The sequence below is a fragment of the Manduca sexta genome, chromosome 28 (genome assembly GCF_014839805.1).
Source record: "Manduca sexta isolate Smith_Timp_Sample1 chromosome 28, JHU_Msex_v1.0, whole genome shotgun sequence".
Classification (NCBI taxonomy): Eukaryota; Metazoa; Arthropoda; class Insecta; order Lepidoptera; family Sphingidae; genus Manduca; species Manduca sexta.
This window is the reverse complement of record NC_051142.1, coordinates 14,549,833-14,561,670: the sequence shown is the minus strand read 5'-3', so window position 1 is coordinate 14,561,670 and position 11,838 is coordinate 14,549,833. Positions and strand designations below refer to the sequence as shown.

Genomic DNA, 11,838 nt, shown 5'->3' with positions numbered 1-11,838 from the left:
TTGGTAAAATTTATGGATTTCTATTTTGTGTTATGTAGATTACTTTGACATTATTTGCGGTGATTAACTCCTAATTCTCAAGTCAAAATATTTATAAGAAATTTAAAAATGATTTATACCCTAATAAAGTAACCATCTACTAATAACAATAACTTAAATAATTTTCAAATAATGTAACCGCTCTTAAGCAAGAAAAACTTTTTAACTAGGCCATCAGAATTCACCGTTAATGTAATAAAAATATTTTTTCTTAAAGTCGAAGAATGATTTATAAAGTTCGATAGCCTTTGAAATTATCAAGGATCTGTGAATTTAGCATCCTTTGGATGTATGATTTCAGTTTATATTTTTATTTCCAAATCAAATATTTATATTATCTGTTTGGTTTCTCATTTATATTTTTTTAACATTTATCTAAAATATTTTAGCAATGGAATGTAAAATAACAAAAATTATTTGGATAATTATTTACAAACCACAATTTGAAGTTGATGCTAATGGTTGTGTAACATTCCTAAAATCAGTGATTAATGAACAACATAAAGATCTATAGAAATTTATAGCCAGATTAAATGGCTTGAAACATAGAGAATGAAAAAATAAAAACGAAAAGAAACATAAAGTCAAACGCTAGGTATTTAAAGTGAAACAAATTTCATAGATGATGTTTTATTCGATAATCATATATCCAGTTTTTGAAAATCGTTAACATTTTCTCGCTCTAAAAAAGAACTTCATACAATATATTTACACTCATACATCCAAATTATTCCTGTAATGTTCAATAGTAAATTATCTGTCACACTCTCATTTCATCAATTGCGGCTTGCGGCAGATTTGAGTGAAGGGTGGTTTTTCCCCGACGTAACGTTGCATGGGGAGCGCTTCTACCGTCGTCCCTGCCCGGCGAATTTTGCGCCGTCGAGCCATTCGGTGGCTGGAATTTTTGCTGCCTCAACTCTTGCAGTGGAGGTGAATTGTTAAAATGCGCTACGTTCTTGGGCATCGTTGCATAGTTTGCTACTTGTGGGTAGCTCACATTTGGAATCCGAAAACTGTTACTCCTACTGCCCAGTTTACTAGGAAGCATCATGTTGTCCATACTTAACGTTGGACTCGGAGGAGATTTCGGCACGTCTAAAGGGCCTTTGAAATTCAAATTGGCTAAATGGGCATCCGTGTTTATCATGTGTTTCTTCCTACTTTGTCTTTCCACGTCGACCACCAAACTGGGTGCGTGAGTTGGGTCCATATGGTAGTGAGAAGGCTTGCCTGATATTGTTTCGAAATGCTTTTCATTAAATCTATTCTTTCCTCGAGATCTTGATTTATCTCTTTGATAGTATACGCCAGCAAATATCAATACATTTAAAATAAGCAGAGAGCAACCAATTGCTATGGTAACGCTCAATGCAGTGGAATAAGCCGCGTAACCAGCTGCTTCCAAATTCGCGTAGCTGTTATCTGAATTGTTTAAAAGTTGTAAGTCTCTTCCACTAGGCATCACTGTCGCACAAGTCGCTAGAATACTATCCACTGTCGTCAGCGCTGTCTCTGAGTAACTTGAACCATTTGTTCTTCGGATTTGGTCATTGTCATTGATATTCCTGGATAATGGATCTGGTCTTACGATGCCTTCATACAGATCTTGTTCGTTGTGGTTTCTAAAGAGGTTGTGTCTTGCAGCAACGTCTTCCATGCCAGCTCGGTGAAGCTCAGGCACCAGGCGTAGCCAGACTGATAACTGATGAGCTCGGTAATGGTTCTTGAGACGAGACTTCATACCTGTGAACAAAGTGTAACTTTCAGTTATTGTTTTTAGTTTAAAATCAGTGATGACTGTATGGCACTGGTGTTTATTATGTTCTTAACGACTATAATGTATGTTAAACGAGTTCTATACATCAAATTTAAGCCTTGCATTTATTCCAATATAACCTTAAAATTAAAAAACCTAGAATCCCTGAGAGAGTACAAAAATAAGATTTTTTGCAGAGACCCCGCATTTCTTAACTAGAAAAGTCTTTTGCGATCAAAGCCCGCATAGCAGTGGGCAAATTAGCATTCCCTTTTTGTAGACTATGAAGACAGACGTCGCTCTTATCTGTACATTTATTATGAGAAGCAATGTAAGCTTCGGGCAAGACTCAGTCGTTAAGGAATATACTTCGCCTTAACTTATATGTTCATACATAGTAACATGTTATTTATTACTAACGTACTCTGATATCGAAATTCGGATAGTATAATAATATACGTGTTCTAATAATATTAGTTTTTTTATATTATAGGGGGCAAACGAGAATACGGTTCACTTAATGGTAAGCTATCACCACTGCCTATGAACATCTGCAATATACGGAGGCAGAGATATACATTGCCGGTCTTTTAGGTGGGAATACGTTATTTTAGTACATGAAATGTGATTTTTTTATCCCTAGACGTTGCTCGAGACTCCTTGCGCAGAATAAAAACGATTCTATACTTCTTGGAAAAATAGTAGTAAAGTGTTATTGACTTGGTTTATTTGTCCAATATCATCCAGATCTGTTCAGCGGATTCATAATTTATTTCTAACAAGCGTAATTTCTAAATATTAACAAAATTTTGCATTTATATATGAAAAAAAATAGGTCTAATTAACGCGCAACATGTAATTACCAACGTTATGTTACTCGTTTACAGAATTAGATATTACAGGTACAGTCAGCTACAAATATAATTGAACAAACCCAAAATTTCAAATGGCATTTAATCTTTTGTGTCCTTATCAACAATCGTTTTTCTTCACTAACATAAACTACAAAGGGTTTACTTTATTTTGGATAAAGAAAAAGAATACATTGATTGAAGTTAAAGTATAGAAGCGTTTCGATGTTTTAAATTTGTTCAGCTACTTCTGTGTCTACAGTCAGCTGTATATTACGTTGTGCAGTGCACCAACATCTGCTCGTTGTTGTGCATTACTAATTGCGCGTCAGCTACACCTGAACGAAGCCTCGATATATAGGTACTATATGCTAATTAGTCCGGTACAATAGTGCTCTGAGGTCCTGGGTTCGAATACCGGGTCGGGCAAAGTGATATTTGGGTTTTTCTGCTCAGTATCAGCCCGGAGTCTGGAATTTGTGCCCGATATGGCGATAGGCTCGCCCCCTATCACATCATGGGACGGAACATACTTGGCGAAAAGTGAGTGCCCTAGTTGCGCCTCTGCATACCCCTTCGGGGATAAATGCGTGATGTTATGTATGTATGTATATGCTAATTAAATTTATTAGCTTTTGTTATGCTTATGTCATAGTTACAGCGATTTTTTTAAATACGGACACGGGCAAGTTATGCCACTGCATCTGACGGTTCGTGGAATGGAGTTCAGATAGAAAGTTTACTAAAGAGAAATATTATCCCTTTTATGGTGAAAATTATGCATTGTTACTCATGTCGATTTTCAATGCTAAAAATAATATATTTTTTTACTATGCGTATAACCTACTTTTTGGTACACACTTTACTAAATTTTAGTAATATTATAAACGCGTAACTTAGTGAAAATGATTGGATGTTTGTTTGAATTAAATTCAGAAGCAGCATTTGGATAGAATTTTGCACATGGAGAGACCATGTCGTAGATTTACATATCTATTTTTATCCTGTTAATTTGTGCCTATAGTAACTTTTTTTTTAAATAGATGACATTGGTCGCCAGCACCATCTAGTTTCTCATAATTAAACACACTTACTGTTGGAATTCGGGCATAAAGGAGGGATTTGAGCAAAAAGGGCCGAACATTAAAGCGTCTATTTGTCAGCAGTCATCACAAAAGACACCGCTTGAACCCTGAATAAAAAAGGATTCTAAACGCCACTCCCACTCCTCAGCTTGGAGTGACTATATTAAGCCAAAATAAAGCAGATTTACGATCTTTATAAATTAAACTGTCCAACCAAGCAACAAAACCAGCAATCAACTCTTTTCATTTGTCCAGTATAATAAAAAATGTTCTGAGAGTATCGTTAACTATATCTCCTGACAAGCACTTCTAAACAAGAGAACCCTAAGCATCATTAATCATCTGTTGGAACATCCATACGGTTCGTTAATCATTTGTTGGTGTAGTAAATTGTTTTTAGACAAAGAAGTGTGATTATTTTTGATATTTTTAAGTTTTATTTTTTGCCATAATGGCAAATTCTAGCGGCCGTCTGATGGTCAGCAGCCACCTCTGCTCATGGACTCGGCGATGTCAGGGACAAAGACAAGCCGCTGCCTATTGTCAATTTTTTAAGTGTAAATACCTAAGGCATAGTTACGACGTATGTTATTTTTTTAATACTGGCACGATATGGATCTGGATCTAATAGATCTTATGGTGCGTTGAATGACGTCCAGATAGAAAGTTTACAAGCGCGAAATGTTATCCCTTACCAGTCGACACAATTAATAGCAAACGAATCTAGTAGGTTTTTAGCTTTTGACACAAAAAAGGGGTGTTATAAGTAGGTAAAACTGTATCTATGTATTTGTTTGGTCTCGCATAGTTCCCAAAACAGTAGCCCGTTTTTTGTGCGGTATTTTTGTTTCAAAACTGATGAGATCAAGATATCTTAGTTTACTTTACTTTCAATAATTTATGATAATCTCTAAAGGCCTTTTTTTTCTTAATACGGTTATGGCTAAGTCACAGCACTGCACCTGATGGTATATGAAGTGGGGTCCAATAGAATGTCATTGACGAGACATGATTACCCCTCAGCAGTCGACATAATTATACCGGCCTGTTGAAACCGAATATATACAGCTGATTCCAAAACGCGACACACTTACGTGGGCTACTATTGCGGGTTAGACACTTTGAGTACGGTGGTCGCTATTCGGGCGGATGCACATATCCTACGACCAGCTTAATACGATCGTAGTCACTCTGATGCAATAATACGGAATTGCAGATGTGACACTATAGTGATAAAGTAGGAAGCCGATGTAATTCCTTCACATTTAACCTAACATCTCAGGGGAGCGCAGTACATTGTCATATCAGTAATTAAATTATAAGCGATGAGTTACTATAATATATGGGTTCATATGAAGCTTCTTATTGGGCGTGGTACTCATTTTATCATTTGATAGAAAGAATGGCATGATTTTACATAACAATTTAATAGGAACCTTTTTTAATTTAAAATATGGTCCACAATCAGGGACATGATGTTAAGTTTGATTCTAACGACTTATAAATAATCTATAATTATTTTCCTTAATTTACTTGGTAACGTAAATCAAAACCTAAGAAAGAAACTTTAAGACTCAATTTCATGCGGCAAATACTAACCTATTTCCAAATACTTCTGATGAGTGGAGTCGTATACCTCCCAATTAATGCCTCGGAATTTGTTCCGTTCCCTCGAGGCCGGGAGAAGGGCCTCCTGCCGGCCACTATCGTTCGGATCCCTGTAACAATAAATAACTATTAATGAGGAAGGCCAAGATAATATTATAATAGATTATCGGAATTCATTGAGAGGTTAATGTGAAACATGTGTGGGGCAGGCTATTGTGATTTTGGTAGAAATTATCGTTGCGGTTGTGGTTAGGTTAGGGTCGCTAACGCTTTGAGCAAAAAAAAAAAACTTCGGGAAGTATGCAAAATGATTTTCGGAAATTTTATTCGAATAGGAACCCTTGCATGAATCTTCTTACTCATAAAAGTAAAAAATCATTATCTTAAAGGACATTGTTCTGTGCCCATACATAATTCGCCCTGGAACCAACAGCAATGGAAATTTTTTTGTAATATTTAGAATCTTTAATAAATTCTCGTGACATATTATTTATAAAACGGACAAGCTGGGATACCGCATCAATCCGAAAAAACGATGAGATTTTGAGGTTATAATTGATAGTAAACATTGAAAGCTTTTCAATGTTTAAGGTAGATTTATAGTCCTATCATTTACGCTTTAAATATGCTTTTTATTGATATAAGTACCTATATAATATATATAAGCCCTAAAGATTCATCACCATGTAGGTATCTGATTATTTTTTACTTAAATCAGGCTATTTTAAGACTTGATTCATATATTTTTTTATAAGTAAAAGGTACCTAATTATGTAGTTATAGTATTTACATCCTCTAAGAGTACCCTTCAGATTTTATGTATTTTCTATATATACGTACGTCATACGTATTCCCCGAGGAGACAGACAGAGGCGCACTGTTGAGCATTCACGCTTCATCAGAAACATGGCATATTTTACACACTTTTGGTAGACTCTTAGGGCATGTAGGATTAAATTAAACAAATAAAAAAATATTTTTAGTACATATTATTTATTTCCTCATCACATACATTGTTTTATAAAATATTATCTGAGTATTGTGCAGGGTTGTTGTTATGGTATTATTTATCAATTCAGTTTTGCCAATCACAATCACCGAGTCCGGAGTTCCAACATTCTATTACAGAGCACGCAGCTTCTACTAACATTGTTACATCTGAAGTATGTATAGGCTCTTGGGCCGTGGTCCAACATGCTGTACATATAAGATCAAGGACTACAACCTGAAAAAAAAAAACAAACAAACACATTATGCTCAAATTAGAATGGCAATATATTAATATTGTGTCACACGGAAAGCAGATTTATGTATTCAAATCTTCCAGCTGAATTAAATGTAAAAAACCTTCAAGCATATGACACACATTTTTTTAATCAACAATATACTTGCTAGTTTGCTCTTAAGTTGCCACAGCCACATGCTAAAGTGTGTAGTAGGTAGTATACAGACTCTGTTCGCTGTCTCCACGCAGTTACCAAGAACAGGAACTGAGGAGCGAACTAGAAGTTTGGCGGCAGTTAAACTTGTACGATTAAAGAAAAATGTGCTTACCAAACAAAGCGCTGTCCATTGTTGTATACAATGGCGAATCTGCTCGTTCTCCAACACCATGGATCCGCCAGCAGAGCCACAATTAATGCAAAAAGCAATTTCCATTTCGTATCCGTTATCAATGCCAGGTAAATTGTTACATCAGTTCACAAAGTCCAGAAATCACAGCCAGTGCATGTCGATATCGTAATTAATCGCACAGAGTCTTTATAATAGCCGAATCGTCAAGGATATAGTGAGAGTCAGAGAAATATAATATATTATATGGAAAGTGAGAGTCTAGTTTATTTGTCTCTGATGAGTGAAGTGTGAGTGACATTAAATTGAATTGAAAAATGAAGTAAGTATTAAGGATACTACTCGACTAGATTCTGAATCGATTATATCGATCATTTATACAAAAATCGATTTTATTCAACATAGGGTTATTTTTAATCGGAAAAATATTTAGCGGGACCCTTATCCCGGAAAATCTTTCACACGGGCGGATCCGATAGTAATTTAATATGGAGAGAGTTTGAGGCCCCCCGGATGGAGGGAGAGAGAAGAACGCTACTTTTTATATGTATAAATCATAAATATTTTGTACGACAGAAAAATAAATGTTCGCATAATATATTATGCTCTGCTATCTGTACCAAACCAGGGCGAGTCGCTAATATAGAATCTAAATAAACAAAGTAAATCAATATGAATTAAAAACTAAAAAAAAAACTTTTTCATAGACGACTTGATCTATAATCAATTTAGTCCTAAAACTAACTACTTATTTATTTGAGACGCATCCACTGCTCGATTAAATATTATTATTATAATAATTAAAGAACATATCGCCTCACAAATCGAATATATTAAAATGTTTCAATAATTCATTATCGGTAATTAGATTTATCGTTTTGTCAAACCGGTACATCTCTATACACAATTAGTTGTAAACATGTCGGCGACTTTGACTTTAAGTCGTTACAATACTTTTATATTATATTCATTTTGGATGTAGCAGCTTGTCCGTTTTATACACATATTTGCAAATAATATAAAAAAATACATTAATAATTATGTTGCTAGTCACACCTTTGTTGGTTCTGGGGCCGTTTTCGACAATGTCCTTTTGGCATATGTACGGTCGAAATTTTATACAAAATCATTCAGTGGTTTATGAATTAATTTCTAGCAAACTAATACTTTAAGAAAGTAATTAGCAATAATTGCACTGACAAAGCTAAAAAAAATATTGTGGTATTTCTAAACCAGTTGACCTAATTGAACATAAACCAAATACTTGACATGTACGTACAATCTGTGAGATAGCCCTATATTTCCATCGGATAATTAACATGTTACAATACAAGAGGTTCGAGGGTCATGTCCCTGGAGGGCAATATTTTGTGTATGTTATTATTTATTCTGAGTAGGGGCAACTCTCGAATGTAAATATATGAGGTCGATGTTCATTGCCCGACGGCCCGCTTGGGAATCAAACCCTGGATCCCTTACAAACTTATTTTGAGCAATCATTGGGGCAATTGTTTAGGAAACACTTGCCGAGGGAAGCTGAATCAGAAGTTTTTCGGTTGATTTCTGAAAGAAATTGTGCCAATGAAATTTGAACCCTATGTTTATTAACATAAGACGCTAAATAATTTTGCTTGGACAAACTACTTTACTTTCTTATTTAGTCCGTTTATTTATAATTACTCGCGGCTTCGTCCGTGTGAAAGTTTTTTCCACAATAAAAGTCCCTATATATATTTTCCCAGTATACAAATTAGCCTATATCCATCACAGGGTCTCGAAATATCTCCGTACCAAATTTCATAGAAATCCGTTGGTTAGTTTTGAGTGAACGCAATAACGTTCAGACAGGCAGACAGATGCGCCGAGGGATTTTGTTTTATAATAAAAATATAAGATTCTTTAAGAGGAACAATTCCGTCATACATGATTATTGTGTATATTTAACTGTTTCCTTAGCACATGTAACGAAAACTCTCAAAAGGAATTGATTTTCCCGTTTTTTCAATATTTTTCGTTGATAACCCGCTTCTGTTGGTCATAGCGAGATGTTATATAGCCTTTAGCCTTCCGCGATAAATGTGCTATGCAACACTAAAATATTTTTTCAATAAGAACCAGTAGTTCCTGAGATAAACCCGTTCAAACAAAACTCTTCAGCTTTATATTATAGTATGGATAGGTAAGTGACCTTAATTTCTTAAAATGATAATATCAAAGAGGCACTCAAGTTTATAAAAAGTAAGTAGAAAAGGCTAATAGCGCATATAAAAGTGCTGTAAATGTACTTATAATAAAGGTTTATTGGGCTTTTAAGAACAAAACGATCTAAGGGACGGCTAAGACATCCCATATTTACGGCGCAATCGAAATTGATCTTTATTACGCTAGCAATAAAGCTCACGGAGTAAATACATGAAACTTTAAACAAGATTTGAGTGTTAGAGTTTTGAATTTGTCATTAAAAGGAAGTTCATGTCATGAAAACAATTACGATCGCTTTGTTCGAAGTTTTTTGGACCTTAATTGTGCAACTTTCGGAACGATTTAAGAAAATTTTCCACGTTTACTGTTACGGCTAATTAATGTGCTTATATTTTTTAAACAATTAAATGGGACGAACGGCTGTCTTTTAAATGAACTTTATTTGACGGCACGTGCTTTACAAAGGACAAAATACATTATTTCACCTCTATATCACATAATTGCTATATTTACATTCAAATCTGATTTTATCACAATGCATATCACCATCTTTAGGATCAATTCAACTACAAAATAATCTTACCCCGTCCTGGCAAAGCTAGAGATGAACATCATGATTGATTCTGACAACGCCACCTCTGATTTGGTGTAATTTTGGGGAAAGTGGGCAAATCCATCAACCAAAGGAGCTCCGAAGATGTAAGGTAGTTCCTCTCCATGTACAGCGCCTGTTCTCTAAAAGAAATATATATCAGTAAATAATGGTAAGAATTTCGAAGGTATATGAAGTCTGCCAACAGTCACTAAGTTTGCGTGGACTAAGGCCTAAGCCCCCATAATAGTAAGGAAGGCTTGTGCTCATCAGTGAACTGCATATAATACAGGGCTGGTATACATATTAAGAAAGATATTATCTGACTACATACGAATGTTCGATAGTGTCCTGGGCAACAATATGTTTGAGATTTTTAATAATTTTCCAAGGCCTAGTAGTGCATGGCGTCACCCAATTTACAAACCGTGAAAACTAAGGCAAATTTTTTCTACAGCATCCATAGAAGAAAACATTGACCATAAGATGAAAGAATTTGACTTTATGAGTTAGTTGAACGATTCTTATCTTCTTTAAAAAGGAGTAAATTTCTTATTCGATACGTATATTTTTGTGTTTCTTATATTTTTATCAAAAAATTAAGTATACTGACTGACTAATTAGAGATAATACTTTATGTGGCGAATGGGAACCCGACACAACATATAGGTACTAATATGCATGAATATGATCTGCAAATTGTTTAATGATAATTAGTATTAGATTATTCTATATAAATTATATAAATTCTACATAAAGAGAAGCCGACAGGAATAGGTTAATATGGACCATTCGCCACAGATATTTTAGGTACATATATTTTAGTTATTAATGCATATATAAAATAACCAATAATGTCGAGTATTACAATAAAATTTCAAGAACATTACTTTTAAGTCACAGAAAAAGTGGAACGCAGATGGAGTTTCTCAAGCGATGCATATTATTTTGCAACATAATTGGATGCTGAAAGCTTGTGTAATGAGCAAATATCAAAGTCAACAAAACCTGATGTCGCAGGTAATTAAATATCTCTGTGAATACAAACAAAACACAATCTCAAATAGAGGTAAGTATAAAGCGCTCAAATGAAAGAAGTTTACGTAAAAAAATGATAAAGGATGTGTAAACTCACAATGAGCTCACCGCCATTACAATGCGGGCGTGCGAAAGAGATAGCTACATATTCCTATTACGCGCCCATGTATGCTACCAATATTTGAAACATACATTTTCTTATTTACCAAACAATTTTTACCCTGTTTTGACGAATATTTTCTGTTTTATCCTAATACGTTAACGTACGCCACATTAAATACGTACACCACAATGTGACAATATTCGATGGATTCATTAACACATTTAATCGAACAACTATTCGAATATTCATCGGAAATCAAAATTAATATAAAACTCTATTGAATATTCAAATAGATTTCATTATCCACTGCTGATGCATTTTTTATTTATTTGTCATAGAATATAAAAAAACTAAGAATTATATCGACCTATCCGAAGAATAAAGTTACTTCTGCAAAAACTCAACTTTACAGGAGAGCGATTTAAAGTTTGTCATCAACATTTTTTGATATAATATTTTTCTTATGGGTACTAGGAAATTGGTTCTTTTACCAAACTTGTAAAACATTATTTTGCATTGATTTTCAGCAAAACATTAAATTTTAAACCTGTATTTTGGATTTTAGGAGGTTCTATGTGCATGAGTAACTATTTTTTACGGAAGTGTCTAGGTCGTATAAACATCTGTAGCCTTATTTTTGGGAGAAGCGATAGTAACATGGAAACATATAACTTTGTTCTGTGTAGATACTGATTGCTTAGCTAACATTTTACAGTTTTATGTGACAAAAGGTTAAGCATTTATCGAATAAAAGGTGTTTTTCAAAGTACACAAATTTATAAAAAAATAAACAACTTCATATTTATATATTGGTACTTAAATAACTCCTCGTTTTGAAAAAAAAAACAAAGAACAAGTGAAGTTTTGACAAATTATTATGGTACTTTCAAAAGTCCGTTGACATAATAACACAATAGTTATACTCCTTATCGATAGTCACGTAAAACATAATAAAATTATAAAAACATAAACCACTTTATTGGTGCATA

General features: G+C 34.2%; 1 protein-coding gene across 1 annotated transcript in view; it reads right to left on the bottom strand.

Moving 5' to 3' along the window:
• Window positions 1-653: 653 nt before the first annotated feature.
• Window positions 654-11,838, bottom strand: part of LOC115455613 (neuroligin-4, Y-linked) — an 82,862-nt gene continuing 71,677 nt past the window's right edge. The window contains 3 exon segments of the mRNA XM_030184245.2: window positions 654-1,785; window positions 5,334-5,452; window positions 9,700-9,851. Coding sequence (XP_030040105.2) covers window positions 800-1,785; window positions 5,334-5,452; window positions 9,700-9,851 — 1,257 coding nt within the window. The 3' untranslated portion in view covers window positions 654-799.